The 17,903-nt window shown below is 38.3% G+C and overlaps 1 protein-coding gene across 1 annotated transcript in view; it reads right to left on the reverse strand.

Moving 5' to 3' along the window:
• Positions 1-620: 620 nt before the first annotated feature.
• Positions 621-17,903, reverse strand: part of EVC (EvC ciliary complex subunit 1) — a 42,881-nt gene continuing 25,598 nt past the window's right edge. The window contains exons 8-16 of the mRNA XM_010177676.1: positions 13,878-13,987; positions 12,379-12,589; positions 9,924-10,130; positions 8,976-9,120; positions 5,853-5,961; positions 3,845-3,971; positions 3,076-3,166; positions 1,768-1,879; positions 621-735 (exon numbers count right to left, since the gene is read on the reverse strand). Coding sequence (XP_010175978.1) covers positions 654-735; positions 1,768-1,879; positions 3,076-3,166; positions 3,845-3,971; positions 5,853-5,961; positions 8,976-9,120; positions 9,924-10,130; positions 12,379-12,589; positions 13,878-13,987 — 1,194 coding nt within the window. The 3' untranslated portion in view covers positions 621-653. The remainder of the gene's footprint in view (positions 736-1,767; positions 1,880-3,075; positions 3,167-3,844; positions 3,972-5,852; positions 5,962-8,975; positions 9,121-9,923; positions 10,131-12,378; positions 12,590-13,877; positions 13,988-17,903) is intronic.

Genomic DNA, 17,903 nt, shown 5'->3' on the forward strand with positions numbered 1-17,903 from the left:
CTTCCTAAAAGTAATAATTTGAAATCTGAGACAAATGCAGAGAAATACATTTATAAAAATCTTTGTACAGATTTAAAAAAGCATACATAGCCTTGGAAGCACGAGAATATAATAAAAGACATAACAAATGTAATCTTTTGATGTATCAATACCACCTGAAGTCGGCTTACATATTCTTTACATTTCTATCTATTTTTGTTAGTCCAAAGCAGCAATCACAAAATATTAAGACCTGATCTACCAAATTTAGGCCTCAAAAGCAAATGGTACATCACTATTTTAATGAAACCTTACTGAGATACACCGACCTGGGCAACCAGCTTATTGTGGATCTGTTCTCCTACAAGTGTGCTTTCCTCAGGTGTATTCCTAATCTAAAACTATCACCCCTTCACATTCCCCAAACGATCTGGAGGAGCTTATATTAAAGACATCCTTGTTCTCCTTACCAAAACCAAGTGGTAATGCTTTATTAACAGCTAAAGGAAGTCAGGATTGATTCTTGGTCTGTAGCTAAAGAACATTTCTTGGTTATTATTGATGTTCTTTATTGTTCCTCAGTAAAGCAGCTCAGTAAGTATTTATAGCTGCTGAGATTCCCCAGAAGACGGCTTTGGTACTCTGTGTTCAGACAGTTCATATAAATGCTTTTACTACCTGTTGCCCCGTTTTTTTAGCATCTTTGAGTTTTTCCTTGGTTCAGTCTCCCCTTCATGTGGACTCTGTAACCTGTCTCTGAAAGAAATAAACAAGAAAAATAAAACAAAATTCTAGACAGAGTTTTTCAAATGTTACAATTCTCTCTAAAACTCAATTAATTTTCATAAGAGAAGAAAGGCACTTGCTATGTAATTATAACTTCTGTACTCACTGGTTTCAGCTGCCCCTTTTGAGGCTGCCAAAACAAAGTTGCATAAAGATAAACGTTCCTTTGTTGTGTCCCTGTTCCCTACACACGTATCCCTTGTTGGCTGTGGGAAAGGAGTGTGTGAAATGGGTTGATGCCATCAGGGAAAGGAGCCATCTCCTGAAGTCAGTCCCAGGCTGAGGTCACTCAGGGGATAAATACTTTTCCCCAAAGGCCTGTGGCTCCTGAGAACCAACCGTTTGCATTGCCTGTCAACAGGATTTTCTCTGCTCAATATATCAAGCCCCAGCAACCAGCTGGCTGGTTTGATCTGCCCGTAGTAATCAGCTGGCATGGTTTTGTAGCCATTTCTTTCAGGTTTGTAGCCATTTCTTCTCCTCTAGTTAGCACCCCAGCATAAGCCAACTGAAACATCTATCAAGAACATCATTGTTAGAGCTGCTACCCTCATCAGCCAAAGACTGGCGCTTGCCTTTGTTCCTGAAATAAAGGTGGAAGTTGAAAGCCTAAATGCCACAGACCATATTTTGGTTGCTACATGTCAACCTAGTTCCATTGGATTCACTTGTCTGTGCTGATTTATGCTGTCTGTGACTCAGGTTTTAAGAATCTAATTAAGGGATATTTGGGAACAGTATTTCTCATTTCTCTAACTAAAATCAAAGTTATTCATAAAATAGGTAACAGCACAGACAAGCAACCTTGGATGGTTTTCCTAAATTTAAAAAAAGAATATGGGGAAAAAAAATGGTCAAATACATGTGAGAAGTAAGCATTAGGAAGAAGCTCAGCTAGTGCAGATGTTATATTTTGTGTTTGACTGACATACCTGCTTATGAAGTAGATGATTTTGTACTGTTTTTTATTCTCATGCCCATTTTTTTTAGCCTCTACTGTACCTGCATAAGCCAGAAGTCAGTCCAGGGGGCTCCTGAATATTTTCATGAGAATTATCTTTGTCTTCTGATTCTGATGACCGAAAGGTCTTTATTTTTGAGCTTGTTTTTTCCCCTGGATTGCCAAATGCATGAGGATTAAAAAAAAAAAAAAAAATCACTGATAGCAGAGCTTGTTTGGTTTTGACTAACCTAAAGCAAAAATATATACTCTAACACTTCATACATATACATTATTTTTCCAAAGAAATCATTCCACTTTACATTAGTCTAGAATATTGGTTTTTCACTATCGGTTAGTTCTCACAGAGCACACATTGAACTTCCATACTTGCTGAACACTGAAGTTTCCATAAGGTGAAACAGTTGAAAGCCCTATCATATATTTTTGTGGCAAGCAATTGAAAATGGCTTTTTTCCTGCCAGCAAACAGAAAAAAATTCACTTCATAATTTCATGTGATTTGAATCAGAACAATCTGATGTTGAACAGTGACTGTTTTTAGGGCCCTGAGCTAAGCTCCCACATGTCCCTGGGGTCATGGTGCACACCAGGACAAACAGCTCCACACACTTGAGAAAGAACCAATTGGGAAGAGAGACTTCAAAATTGTCCAGGTGAGTGAGCTGCTTTTCCCTTTCAGGCACCTATCTCACCTTTCAGCATCTTTCAAATGTAATGTCAAATGTTTCACTCTGATAATGACAGCAGAATTGCACGGCTCAAAGGACAAGAATTTGCATGTTCTGCTCCAAATATAGATCAGGGTACACAACTGCTATTCTGACAGTTTGTACCCAAGTATCTCTTGCATAACAAATTAGACTAATTTGTTAAAACTGCAGTAAATTCATATAAATATTTCAAATTTCCTGATTCAGCAAGATTTTACTTCTGAGCATGTGTATGGGAAGGCCAATTCTTCTATACTACCAGGAGAATGACAACAGGATGATTCAGCTTTGCTGTCCTCCCAAAGATATAGTGAACAAGGTGAACAGAGTCCTTTTTAAAGAACATGATAAAGACATGAAATATAATTCTGGTTTGAAGAAAGCAAAGCCTTACCTCAGTGGACACAACGTGATCTATTGGCTAAAGGACTGCTCTGGAGTAAGAAAAAGTGACACTTGTGGCTCTGCTACTGGCAGGCTGGGTGACCTCTGAAGATTGCCTTACTTTTCTATATCCTGATTAGGGAAATGGCACTGATGAAAAAATCTCTCCTAAAACTCTGTCGTGTTATATTGCAAAATATACACTGATATGTGGGATGATGTGTGTTTTAAAACAATCCAGGGTTGTACCAACCTGCCAACTTGCTCCTTTTTGAAGGCTTCTTCACCACCACTGGAACTCGGGCCAGCGCAGCCAACTCACTCACAAAGTCCTGCTCTGCTTCCTGCACACAAGGATAAACCAGAAGTCAGTTAACACAACACAGCTTGATTCTGGGTTATGTTATTCTACACACAGCATGACAAAAAAGGCGTATGTCATTGCAGAAACACAGGAAACAACAGAGCTAGTATCACTGATGTGTTTCTTACTGAAAAGAGATTCTGTGAGGAGAAGTAACTCTAGCTTCTCAGCAGCGCTTGACATGAACAGGTTGAGAGCATGCGTGTGATGGGCAGCAGGAGATCTGAAGTGAAACCTGGCTGGTCACATCTACACTGCGTTTCAGCCTGATCCCCCTTGTCATGGCCATGAACTCAAGCACACCAGTAGGGAGGCTGGATAGTCCCCATATGATTAGGCAGAAATGTTCAAGTAATCAAAAAGTGAATCTATACTTGCAACAGACATGATACAGAACTGTCAATAAGCAAGACAGAGAATATAATGTGTCTGTCTCCCCCACCTTGCCCCAAGTTCCAAGTTCTTTTTGTAGGAAATATAATTGTAAACTGTTAACTGTCCATATGTGTTACTGGGTTTTGAGCCATAGCTTCAATCATGAAGATAGTGGTGAATCTTTGCACCAGTTTCAACTGGGACAGCAAAGAGACCCTTACAACCTGTCCGATGTTTCACCATAGACTGCTTCAGATCCCTGAGTCATTTTACCCTGATTTACCTTTAGCTGATTCTCCAACTCAGTTTCTAGGTGATGCAATCCCAGCAGCTTTTGTTTCAGAGACTCCAGACGAATTTGCTGCTGCAGTTCAAACTGAGACAAAACCTTATTTTGCTGCAGCACCATCCTGGCAAAAGGAAATTTAAAATCACCTATGTTCAGATCAAGGGAGGAACACAATCCTGGCAAAGTGTATTTAGATTCTGTAGCAAGAAAGACTCATCAACAGTATCAGTGCATCCAGCTTCTGCTAGGACAAACAATTTTGTGGTAGATTTTTAGTTAGTTTTACTTAATTTTAATAACTTGCTTAGTTTCTCTATGCAATATAAGCTCCTTTCAGAGGTAGGAATTGCAGCAGGAGTTTAGGTTGTCCATGTCTGGACTTTGAGACCTGGAGTTCAGCTCTAATGTTGAAGCCTGCTTTCAAAACCATTGTACATTTCTAAAGTCAGCTTTACTGTCTGCTTGCCAAAGAGACAAGCTGCTAGAGGATCAGGTGTGAGGATAAGGGACTAAGAATTAGGCATTTCATTCAGGGTTCTTCAGTACCAGGTTGAGACTGAGCCAGAAACATGGTAATTCAAAACTTGGCAACTGGGAGCACTGGCAACTATATTCTTCATTTATTTAATTTTGCTGGTTAAAGATTAATATTAATATAGTAGAACCTGAATGACTGCAACTTCGCTGAATCTGTATTTCTTCTGTTCTTTTGCCTGATCTACCTTGAAGCAACACTGTCAATCACCCATCACATTCCTCAGGGAAGGAGATAACACAAATTGTTTCTGACGTCTACACATAATGAAGTTGCTACTGTAATGGTCAATGCTTACAGAAGGTTAGCTTTCAAAATTTCCTTTTTGAACTCACACTCATAACCTTGCACCAAGGGCAAAATGAAAAAAAAAAATCTATGTTGGGTTTAATAGAAGTTAGATGAATTAATGGAAATTTTGTCATTAATTTACACAGGACTGGGATTTGACTGTAAAAGAAATCATAATGTCAATAGGAAAATGGGTTTGATTACTAATGTTTATGAGACCAGCTCCGATACTGAATATTACATTTCTGAATACTGTATTTCTGCTTGCATGAAGGCAAATTTGATTGTATTTTTAAAAAACATTAGAATAGATTAAGGGAGAAAAAACTGAGACAACAGCTAGAAGTGAATTTATATGTCAGAATAAATTATAAACTTGATAATGAATTACATGAATCCATTTCTATAATAATTCAAACAAGGATGAAAATCAGAAAGTGGGCAATGATTTCTTTCAATTTAGAATGTCTAAATTGCAGATACGGTCTTGTTCTGGATAATAAACCAAGAGTAAAGAAGTAAAATTACTATGAAATGTGCATGCCAAGTCATACAGCTTTTTATGACAACTTATTCCTTTGGAATTGCAGTGCTTTTTGACTAGACTCTAAGTTTCATAACTGAGTAATTAATTACATATGGTCTTTATTTAATTAATATTTGAGGGATTCCACTCTAAATTTAATGCAAGTAATCTTGATTGTCCAAGGTATTCATTGTAATCTTCTTGCCATTTTGAGTATTATTTATGCTTCAAGCATTTTCTCTTCATTATGGTACATGTTCACTCAACAGCAAACTAACAAGCACTTCTGATGTTCAGAGCAGAAAAGATTGAACATAATGAATTAGACAGCAGCGGTTCCCATCCTACATTTATGTTATATTTCTTTTAAAATTTGGCATATGTTTTGGCATTGTTTTTCAATCTCTCTTTTCAAACTGTTTATGAATAATTCTTTAATCTGTAATTAATGAGCATCAAAAAGTTTATTTAATAAGAAATTAATTCTCTGAGATCAAAGGGTAGATGTAATTTGGAAAGAGATACATCTATTCCATCAAAGGCAAATATAAAATGCAAAAACCAAAACATTTATTCAGCAAGACATTTATGTTGATCTGCAAACACTCAAACATTTAAACAGAGTCAGCAGTGCTGCTGCCTGCTCTTACCTTTGATGGACTGCGGATGATATGTTCAGGAGGCCTTTGGTCTGCTTTTCTTTCAATGCCAGTTCATTTTCTTGTTTCTTTCTAAGTCTGTTCCTTTCACCTCTTTCTGCTGAAATAATGTTTTTGTAAAATCTTCTGCCCAAAATTACAAACTCTGAGTTGTGGCAACTTTACAATTTATGTTTTGCATCAGCACAAATTAATCCTTGTTCTAGGTAGTCTCTCCAACGTTACTGCTCCTTAGGGATATCAAGCACTTCTTACACGCTCTTGCTCTGCCACTGTGATGCACTGCACAGACAATAGTTTGTGCATGGTTTAGCTGAGATGGTAGTGTCACTGAATTCCTATTCTTATCTGCTTCTCCCACTAGGCTGATTAACATGGAATTCAAAGTACAGAATTTATTAAAAGACCTTGATGCCTTAAGTAAGAACTGTAATACCTAAACTAAAAATGCAATATAAAGAAAACCTCTGCTCGGAGACCACTTAGTCCTGGGAGTGCCTAACTTCACAAGACATGTTCTCACTTGATGGCAAAATATTTTGGGTACTTTTGCACATGTTCACACTCCACAAGTAACTTGGCGTTTATCTGCTGACCAGGCTCCTGACTCTTGCCCCTGAAGTCCTGCCTGGCAGCAAAGCTTGGGGCACGTCTGACAAACAGGACCGGTTTCCTTGCATCACTGCTTTTAAATAAAGCACAGATGGAGGGAGATGGATGGGTATGTAACAGATCAGGCTATGTAACAATCATCTGGGGAGCATTTGACCTTTTCTGAACACTCGGAGAGGCTGTCAGGCACCTCTTCTACCAACAGCACCATCGAGGAGCAGTTACTTGCTGCACTCTAGGCTGGGCTGGGCTGGCTGGGAGAGGGGAGGTGCTCTCCACCTTTTTTCTTGTGGCTGTGCCAGACAGTCTGTAAATTCAGATTTACTAGGCCAAGGGATACCCAAAAAAGTAAAATCCTATAGCCTGACACTAAGCCCAGTCACTGGAAGAGAGAAGCCCAGCATTATTCTCCTGACTCCAATTTAGCTATCACTGAATGACGTACATAAGAAATTTCCTATGTGGACATTCTAACCCCAGGGCTATCACATAGTAGGTGGCTCTACTGCCAACACTATTTTTTCCAACATGTGTTTTACAGAGAGAAGTTATGAGAGTATTTGGTCAGAAGGATCACACTCTCAGTGTGGTAATCATGCTTGGAGATCACCTAACATATCAGCCCCTTCTGAAAAAGAAGAAACATGGATGCTCTGCCTTCTGGCTGAGCCTGGATGGAAAGCAGTTGGCTAGCTAGCCGGGCTTAGGGTGTCCTGGCAGCGCCATGGAGCAGAGCTTTGGGCTGTTAAGAATCACAGACAGAAATTTAAGTGCATAAAGCAGCTGAACTGAGAAAAGAGTGGGGTTCTGCATCACAAATGTGGACTTAGGTTAAAGAAAGACTTACATGTACTAAAGCACTGAAGTCCCTTATTAGATGGTAATGCTCACTCCTAATGTAAAAAACACCAACAAAGCTGAAGTACTTATCTGTTGATACTGAAAATCTCATCTGGCTGCAGCATGCACATGTAGGTTTGCAATATTTTTTCACTGTACCAATTAATTTGATCTGTGAATTTCAGTTGGGTTTCTCTCTAGCCACCTAAATCTAAAACACTTCTGCTTTTATTACACTCATCCTCCCTCATGCCTGTAGGCTTACACTGCAGCAGAAGGATTTTCTTTTTCTTCAGCTGAAAAGAAAATATACTCTGCTTACACATGTAATTTCCTTCCTTGAAGTTCATGGAACACCAATACACTGAAACAATAATATATCCACACAAACTCTAGGAGAAAAAATAATCTAAATGAGCAATTACCAGAAGGTTGCCTGTGGTTCTAGGGACTGGTATTCTAGGTCTCACAACTTAACTGGGAGACCAGTTGAGAACAATATCAAAACACTGATGAAACAGGACATTCAAGTGTGTAATGACATCCATCTCAGCTCAGATCAGAGGAGCATTCTGGAACAGGCTTCAATTTAAATTCCTGTTTAAAGGAACTAAAATCAAAGCAATTTTACACTCTGTAGCTGGCTCAATCACAGCTAATAGAAGACTTTAGAGGGGCTTTGTGAGAATTTAAGTAACTGGCTGCCTTGCCACCTGACGATGTCTAAAATACAGATTGTCAAAAATCCCCGCATAGATTTTGCCTAACCCTAGCACTTCAGCTTCCAATATTAAAGTCTTCATGGTTCACAACAGGGCAGTGCAGAACAGATTGTTTCTGTCCTATAACCAGTGAGCATATCTAGCTCCTACTAGGGCTCACAAATCCTTCCTACCAACTCATCTCTGTATCTCAGCCTTGAGTGGATATGCCTGTTCCTCTTCAAAAACTCTCTTCTGTGAATAAAGAATAATTTCTATTTAAAATTGCTAAGTCTATTTTTAGGAAAAAAATCTATTCCATGTCTCTCAAATACTTAGTCCCTGATGATACTGCCATTTCGCTAACTTGCTAACTTCATTTAATGCCAACAGCGTCCCCTAGAAATATTTGATTCATTGATTCATTCCGTGGCTGGACTCAATGATCTTAAAGGTCTTTTCCAACCAAAACAATTCTATGATTCTATTCTATGATTTTATTTGCATATATTAATGTGCAAAATTGAACAGTGTTTATGGGAGATATTGGCTATACAACCTAATACTTGTAGAACTCTTTCCTTTCTAAATTCTTCTGCCTTGTGTTGAGGTTTAGAGCACCAGCAAATCAACTGCCGGTGGTTGTGACTATGGTAGTATCTCTGATCTTAGCTTGGTGAATCAGCCTGTGGTTAAACTACAATCTCCAACACTAACTAATTTTTCTGTGTGTATCTGTATCAAACTTCATGTAACATCTGCATCTACGACTGTAATTCAAGTAATTATTAATAATTACAGTTCTGCCACTTCTCCTTCAAAGATGGAAATGAACTTACACATTCACTTTGCTTTGTTGCAAATTTCTGTTATATTTAAAAGCAATCATTCCAGTGACAAGAAAATTAATTTATCTGTTAAAAAAACAGAATTATGTTACAGTTGTCAATATCATACATACCTTGTAAGGATTTCAATTGTTGAAGCTTTTTCCCTTCATAGCTTTCCGTGATTTTTCCTAATTGCTGGTAGTAGTTTTGCACCAGTCTGTTGATATTATTGCTGGTCCCATACACACTTTCTACAGCAGCTTCCACCAGTTTCTCCTGCATTACACAGTACCAGTCACAACTCATTTTCTAAGTCAAAAAGTGAAGTGTTTTGATCTGTCTAAAACTGAAGACCCAACCTAATTTTGTATGTGAACACAGAATTGTGAATTTCTTGCTTTAAAAACATGGCAAATTGAGACACTAGAAAACAGGTACCTATTTCTATTCATCCATGGAATATTTTAACATAAAAAAAAAAAAAATACAGTAAAATCTTTCTAATGTGCCTCATCTCCATCTGGGAAGGGGCCATAACCCTATCTGTTCAATCTTCATAGCCCATTTTACCTGTCAACCTGACATACAACATATGTGTAGCTACAATATATGTGTAGTTCTACTACCGCTTTCCATTATACAGAAAATCCAAATATTACTTTGGAATGATTTTATTAACCTATGAAGCAAGTTTTGTTTTTATTTAATTATTTATCTACGAATTAATATTCAGCTGTTAATATACAAATACTATTAATTAACCATAAAATCTTCAACAATAGATAACCATCTCCATTTCTTACTAATTTTTGTTATTCTCTGTCATCAAGAACTCTCTCAATTTTTTTATGTTCCAAGGTTTGGCATAATAAAACCTGTTTTGGCTGCTATAACAAGTCACTAGAAAACACTTTACTTCTCCGTGTTAGTTTGCAAATACTATGCAAGGTATCTTCAGTTTTACCACATGTTGTAATGGTCTCCTGTAGGCACAGGGTAATGCATAAACGAAACTGTCTTCCATTTTAGCAAGGTAGCACTCATATTGTTTGGAAAACTGCTGTTGAACATTTGTGTACCTTGAAGTCCTGTCCATCATCGGAACTCTTTTTTCCAGCTTCCTGTCGAGCATGCTGCAGCAGTGTCCGTCCAATCACCTGCTCCATGTGCTGCTGAAGAAACTGAAGAGCTTCTTGAATTTCTGTGACTAGCTGCTGGTGAAATTCTAACTGGGTTTGCTGCATTTCTTCCTCAAGCTTCTCCTCTTCTTCTAGAATGTGGGACTCCTGGTAATCAGACAAAAAGATAGCACTGCCATTTAAACATGCTGACAAACTCAGTCAGTTTCACTTTAAAAGATAGTCCTACACCCATTCAGAATGTTATTGTTTTAATACTTAGAATAATATAATTTCCAGCGGAAAGTTTATGTACAGTTATTTAACACATTTGTCTTTGCAACAAAACTATTGCCTCTGTCCTTACAGGGGCAATAACAGCTGCATCCTATCCCATTAGTCATTTCCAAATTATGTATTCCCATCTTTGCATTCTGTACTGTTGAATTTGGCCTTATTTCTATTAAAAATATGAACAATCTAGGTCAAATATCCTGAGTCCTGTAAGGGATAATTGTACATACCTCGATAAAGTGCACAGGAACAAGGCAAGTATATAGTTATGCACCTGGAATACTCATACAGTTTGTGGGGGTCTACCTGAGAAAGAGTTGGTATATTGGTACTTATGGCCCTTTGGAGAGGTCACAAACGTGTTTAATAGCACTCGGAAACCATTGGCACTCTTGGCATCTACAGCATCCTGAGGTGGTGAGTTCTACAGCTTATCCATACAGAATTTTGAACCTGCTATCTAATAGCTTTGCTCGGTGTTCTCTTCTTTTATGAGAAACAAGAAATTAGAAACAAGTGAAAACATGTCCCCTATTCACATCTTTTATGCCAGTTTTAAAGTTATGATGTTCCAGAAGATACCTCTTTCTTAGGCTAGAAGAGTTCTAGTCTCCTGATGTCTTTGGACTTTCCTTGCCACCACTTTCTGTGCTTCTTTTGAAATTCACTTTCCCTCTAAACTTTCTTTAGCACACAATAGTACATGCTCATCAGTACAACCTGTTCTCTTTTCCTTACATGTATTAGTTTTCCATAGATTGCTTTCTATTGAGTTGCTCATATCCCTCATATATTAATATTCTCATTTAATACTAAATAACATTAAATTATTCTGAGGGATTTGACAGTAGCTATTTGATTCCCTCTTGGAAATAAGAAATGCAAGCAGGAAAAGAACCTGCTCTGTCCACATTCATCTGTGAAAAATAATGATGTCCCTATTAAAGCTGGGTTATTCTGACACGTCTTTATTTATGTCATGTTAACATGTCCAGGCTAGGATTCTTTAGTGTTGTTTAACATTTTATATGAAACCAACAGATAGACATGACAATGTCTGTGTATTTGTGTTTTATTATTTAATATTTTTTTTCTTCTGAAGGTTAATGAGATTTTGAGATTTTCACACTTAATAGAAACTACTTCAACAGAAGTATCAATTATGAAAATGGCAGCAGACAGGATTTCCTTATTCATCTTCTAAGTGGAGAATTAGGGTTTGTATTATACAAACCAGAATTAGAGGAAAGCACAATGTTATCTCTCAGCTAATTAAACAGTGACAGCATTGAGCACAGAGCTGCAAAGTATTGGATGGGTTCAATCTAGATGTGAAGCAGCAGTGGGTTGGGCAGGGACTATCACTGACACTCCCTGGGAGGGTCCTCTGAGGTTAAAATCTGAAATTCAGTGTTGTTCTAGGTAAATATCCAATTCAGATAAGTAAATAGTGAACAATGCTTAATTAACCCTAAAAAACACAGTCATAAACAGATTTGAAAAGATTCCCAGCCTGTGGGAATATCAAGTCTAACAATCCCTTAAACTTTCTCCCATCTCCTTGACCTTCAGGAGCCAGATTATTTGAAAGGATGGCAGGGGAATGGATGCTGAGCATCTCATGGATGGAAGAGAAAGAAAAAAGAATGAAAATGATGACAGTATAGAAGAACTTACTAAATCTGGCCGAGGGATTTCTTCTGATGCCCAAGTAAGAAATTTTCAAGTGCATATTATGATCCCTAGCAGAATTAGTAGGAATTTATCTTACCCTGAAGCAGTAACTTGTGTAGAACTCCTTTATATATGTTGCCATGCCTTCCCTAATTAGTATTTTCATATAAAATAAATAGCTAAATAAGCCTGCTATGATAACGCATATCACAGATAGCTAGCCAATGGATTGGAATTATGGGTATGGAATTTTAAATGTCTGCCAAACTAAAACAGGCACACTCGGGGACCTCCTATGCCAGCAGTGAGTGCATTTTTGACGGAGAATATTTTCCTTTCTATTTGGAACTTCAACATTTTTATTTTCTGAGATCTTCTACAGCTACTTCTAATGCCAGACATCATAACATATGAGACCTCTGGAGAAAAACCCGGACACTGTACCTACCACTGCCTTCTGTAACTGCCACTGGTCCTCATCTTGGCAGGGGAAGGATCCCTTCTGCAGGGTATGTTGCTCTCTCAGTTCCTGAAGCAAGCTCTTCTTTCTGGACAGTCTCATGCGGGCCAGGGCTGCCATTCCAAGTCTTCGAAGGCTTAACCTTGCGAGTACTGAACACAGCAGAAGTCGGTGTTTTTGCAATATATAGTTAACAGACCTGTAAAAAGGACCATTAAAAATCAATCAGCTAAGCTGCTGGCACAACTGTGTTCAACAAAATCATTGCTCAAAGATGACAAGAGTTACTATTCACTCTGTGTAATGTCTTCTTGTACAAAGCATGCTTAGGTGTAAAGAATGGTATTGGTGTAATAGACTTCTAGTTTTGTCACACTGAAGTTAAATTAAAATAAAAATAGGAAGAAAAGAGATAAATAATCATCTATAATTATATAATAAATTTTTTAATAGGAGATTTGAAATAAGACAAAAAGAGAACGTAATCAGAACTACAGAAAAGTTATTTCAAGAAAATTCGGGAGAACATATCTTGGATTAACAAGGAGGAACACTCTAAAGAGACACTGAAGAGGCCAGTGTTAGCTGGCAGGGCAGACATGGCTGAAGCAAGTTTGAGGTGAATTTTAAACAGGAGAGCAAATGTTGAAGTTTATTCTGGACCAGGTGAGTGAAATCTGTGTGTACATTTGGGATGACATTGTTTGTGCCTGTATCTAACTTGTGTGTATAGGCAAGGCACCATGAGCTCTCTACATACTGAATCTTGGGAAACCTTGAAATCGGAGAATGTGAAAATATAAGGTTGAACAGAAAAGCAGAGACAAAATAAAGGAGTGCAATGGCAATAATACCAATATTCCAAATAGACAAGTCTTCAAATGCTTTGATCACTGGTAATGTGAAGACCACAGCGAATTAAGTCATTTGATATCTTAATCAAAACAAGGCAGATAAAGGAGGACTCTGTTTTTTTTAAGAAGTATTTCTATCAAAGAGATGTTTAGCTGTACAAAGATCAGATAAAACTAAAAGTTTCCTTGGTGAATACAGAGAAAGAATGCAAGAGAAGAGTCATTATCCTGCAAAGCAATGGTCAGTGGTATTTTAATAGCAGAAAAGAAAGGTAGAGCTGAATGGTGCTGGACAGAACATTTTACCTTGAAGAAATCCAACTCCAATACAGAGTGCAGAGATGCTGGTTTAAGATTAGAAATCACTCACAAACACAGGAATAAATACACAGAAAGCACAACACTTGACAAATCACAGAAGACTATTTTTTCTACTTACTGGGAGTCATGGTATGTCTGTTTTTTAAAATTTGGTTTTGATACTTAGACAAAAAGCTAGAGTAACTGCCTCTCTGTCTGAAAAAGTTCATAGTCTCTCAACATTGCTTTCTACAATGTAACGTACACAAGTTTTTATCTGTGCATGCAGCAGTGCAGTTTTACCCAACTGCTTACTCATAAAACCAAACTTACTCATCACTGAGGCATCCTAGTCTGCTTACAACACCTTGAATTATCTTCTCTTGTTTCTCAGACAGGTGCTTTTGCATCACAGCAGACAGAGCATATTCCTTTATCCACAGCTAAAAACAGGGGGAAAACATTACAACAGTAAGATACTCTGATTTCAGTCATTTGAGTCACCACGTTATAGAACAGAGGTTTATTTGATGTTATTTTACTGAAAACAATCATCCCCCTCTTTCAAGAAACAAACTCATGCTGAATTAAAAATATTCTACCTAGGAATATTTTTTTTCCTCAATGATCAAAGTCTTAAACAAAGCTCACTGGCAAAAAAAGAGAGGCTTTGCACTGTTTTGGATCAGTCCTCAGCTATGTCTCCTACAGTTTTTCTTGTTTCAGCAACAGAGGAACGAGAAAAAGAACAATACGGCACAAAATATTGCATTGACTCTATCAGCAAGATGCAACAGGCTTTTTGTTTGGGTTTTCTTCACCAGTAGAGAATGTAGTTTTTATTTTCACTGACAAAATAAAGATATGATCTTACATCACACTTTTCTGTATAGTACACAGTGCTAATAGTTGGAAATGAAGATTGTGTCATTAGGTTTATGGGCTGCAAGTTTAAAACTCCTTCAGGGCGACATTTAGATCAAAGATGAGGCTTTCAGCAACCTGCTCTAGTGGAAGGTGCCCCTGCTCATGGCAGGGGGGTTGGAACTAGATGATCTTTAAGGTCCCTTCCAACCCAAACCATTCTATGATTCTATGAATTTAATCTTTAAATGTTTTGATGGATTTGCCATTAGACTGTAAACTTGTAGGGATATGGACTTAACATTTTCTTCAGCGTATGGCCAGAATTTAATTAATAATAAGCCATACAATGAAATGGTTGTAAGGCACAAACTCTGTTACTGTGAGATGAAGAGTATATTTTAGGCTACACTGGCAGCAGGTTGCCCGTGGACGTATGCAGAGCCCTAAATTAAATACAATACTCAGGCTCTCTGACAGCTTTACTTCATGCTCTAGCCTCATCCAGAACATGAGGGACTTAATTTTCTATTATTGCAGACAGCAAGGTTTCACTAGATCAATGTCTAGCAAAGAATTAGATGTGCAATTGCACAATTGTTAGTGTTAGGAACTAGGAGTGATAGTGAGCCTTCCTACTGAATTTGACAGTCTTTTTCTTGGGAAGCAGTCATCTGTGCAGGAGAAAGACTTTATCTGTGAGCACAGAATGAACTCCCCTGGGAATGCAGAACATCAGAAACCACATCATCTTTGGCTTTAAAATAAAAATGTACTTCTTTCTTGGATAACACCTTCTCTGTAACACAGCAACACATATAACTGACTCCTCTCCATGAAGAAAACCTTACCAAAACACATACTCCTGAGCAGCATGCCTGGGAAGGATGGGCAGGCAGTCAACAACAGGTGACAGATGGAAAGAGTTCAGCTGAGCATGAGAAGCATAGCCTGAAGGTCTGTATGGCACTGGGAAGCCCACCAGGCTGCTCTCAGAAAGAGCCAGAAAACATACCTGTGTAGCCAGACCTCAACTGATTTGAGTCTAGGCGATTCTTAAAATCACAGAGCACAGCCAAGCACAGTGCCTTCTCTGACTGCATGCTGCCAGTGTCAAATTAAGGTCCATCAGGTCTCCAGGTATCACCATGACAGATGGGAAATACTTGCTTGAAGTAATAACTATATCAGTACTTCCCTTCAGCACCTCTGTGGATATGGTTTCCTAATGTCTCACACCTTTTTGCATATGCTTAGTAAACCTATCACATTGTGTACTTTGATGTCTCTTTCAGCAGTTAAAAGAAAGGTTGAAAATGACCTTTTACTTTCTAGAAGTATTTTCATTTTCAGTGAGAGACTGGCTGTTGCTCAGACAGTGGCTTCCCAACATTTTTGGAGACCTAGTTAGTGAAGTTGCTCCTGAAGGGCCTGTCTGCACACTTACTCTTGAACAGCTTGTAGCTTAAATCTGATGTTGATCACCAAGACACAGAAGACAGGAGACATTTTCTGAATTACAGCTGGAATGATAAATGACACAATATTGCAGCCAAGAAACTAAAACTTAACACCTCTGTTGCTATCACTATATCCTATTCAAAAAGACACTCAGAATCGTAACGCCAGGGACTGGAGTTGTTGTTTTCTTCTGTTTATGCAGAAATAGCCTAGTTCTGCAAAGGTGAACACAGACTTACTTTTAAAGGGGAAGAATGAGTCACCTTTTCCATTGCAAGTGCATTTAAGGTTAGCTGTATGCAGAATCTAAAAAAGGTCTCTTCTCCGCCCTGAGACCAATGGAAAGCTGAGAATACAGCAAAAAATACACCTGCACACAGTTATTAAACTGAACAGCAGAAGTACATCAGCCATATAAGCAGTAAGAGAACAAAGAGGAAAGGAGGGGGACTATTACGCGTTTAAGATGGGATGAAAAATAAGGAAGATTGAGATTCGGACCAAATACTAAACCAGTGTTTTGTCTCAAAAAGGCTATTAGGAAGACAATCAAGAGGGCAAGGATCAGCTGGGAACAAGAACAGACTATTGTATGTTTCATTGGAAGCACTACTTCAACAGCTCACTCAGATGAGCTGGGAGGGCTACGTATTTTCCACCACCAAAATACTATAAGAACTCACACACACAGGCACAGATGCAACAGCAAAGATCCTCTCTGAATCTTAATATTGCTGAAAAATAGAAAAACAAACAACTATTTACTCAAGCCAGGTGGAATGGTCAGGTGTTGTGCTGCACTGGCACCTCTCAAAGTTCTCCTGTTCTTGGGAATGGCCTTACTTTGCTCAGAGACAGGCCAGTACAGAGCAGAGACAATGACGCTGCTGTGCAGACTCAGCAGCTGGAAGAGAGCTTGGGCTCTCTGATTCCTGCATTTAACCAGTAAAATCAGTGACAAAAGCATCATAAATGGAGTAAAGCTCAGAGAAATACCTGGCTCCTTGAAAAGAAGAGTCATTCCAATCACTATGAAAAAATGCATAGAAAATTAAGAGAAAGTGATAAAATGGACACCATGTCAAAACTGGCAAGCAGGTGCTGGTTCAGCTTTCTGGGTGTCAGGCAACGATGTGGGAATGGACAGACAACTCCTCAGCCCATTTTTTTCTCTGTAAGTTTCTCGCTGTTTTGCTACCTGGCAACAAGTCCATTACAAGACTTTCTGGAGCACTGCTAACCTTAAGTATTACTCTCTGGCAATAAAGTTGAGGAATATGCCCTTGGTAGGTAATGAAATCCATAAAATATTTTGATTAGATCTCAGATACAACAGTAAATTAGACCTGAGCAAGCTCACTCTTTTTTCTGCAGCTCTCAGTCTGACATTTTTAGCACAGATTCTCAGGAAATCGAAGTAAAGCAATTTCTCCCTAACAGCCTGTAGATGGAGTGTGATGCACACTGAATGCCAAGCAAGTACCTCAGCCTGGTGCAGCAGTCTGCTCCCCATAACCACTGCCCAGGCAGGAGAGCTCATCTACAGAAATCATGAGGTAGGGGCTACGTGGGAAAATGCTCAAAATTTATTTTCATTGGTCATTTATTCTCATTTGCCTCACTCACATCCTCAAGCATACAAGGCAAAAGTTAAATATGAAACTGATTTTTTTCCTTTCAATTGTAAAAGAGATTCTGTTCCCCCACATTACATAATATTCCAGACAGGTATACAATGTATACATGTCAGGAAAGATAATCTAAAAAAAAAAAAAAAAGCAGTTCAAGTAAATGGGAAAAATTACTTTTTGAGCCACCTTAAAAAGCACACTGGTGAAATAAATACCCTGGTGAAAAGCCTTCTGGTGTTAAGACTTCCCAAGTCTGTAAAGCAGGTGACTATGTAACTCTTAGTATAGTACATTTATCAAGAGGCAAATGAAATACATATGTCCTGCTGGAAAATGCCTGATAAATTAAAAGGCCTGTCAATATGGATGTTGATTTATGGACCTTCTGACACATTCAGCACTG

The sequence above is a fragment of the Antrostomus carolinensis genome, unplaced genomic scaffold, assembly GCF_000700745.2.
Source record: "Antrostomus carolinensis isolate BGI_N321 unplaced genomic scaffold, ASM70074v2 scaffold1991, whole genome shotgun sequence".
NCBI classification, from domain to species: domain Eukaryota; kingdom Metazoa; phylum Chordata; class Aves; order Caprimulgiformes; family Caprimulgidae; genus Antrostomus; species Antrostomus carolinensis.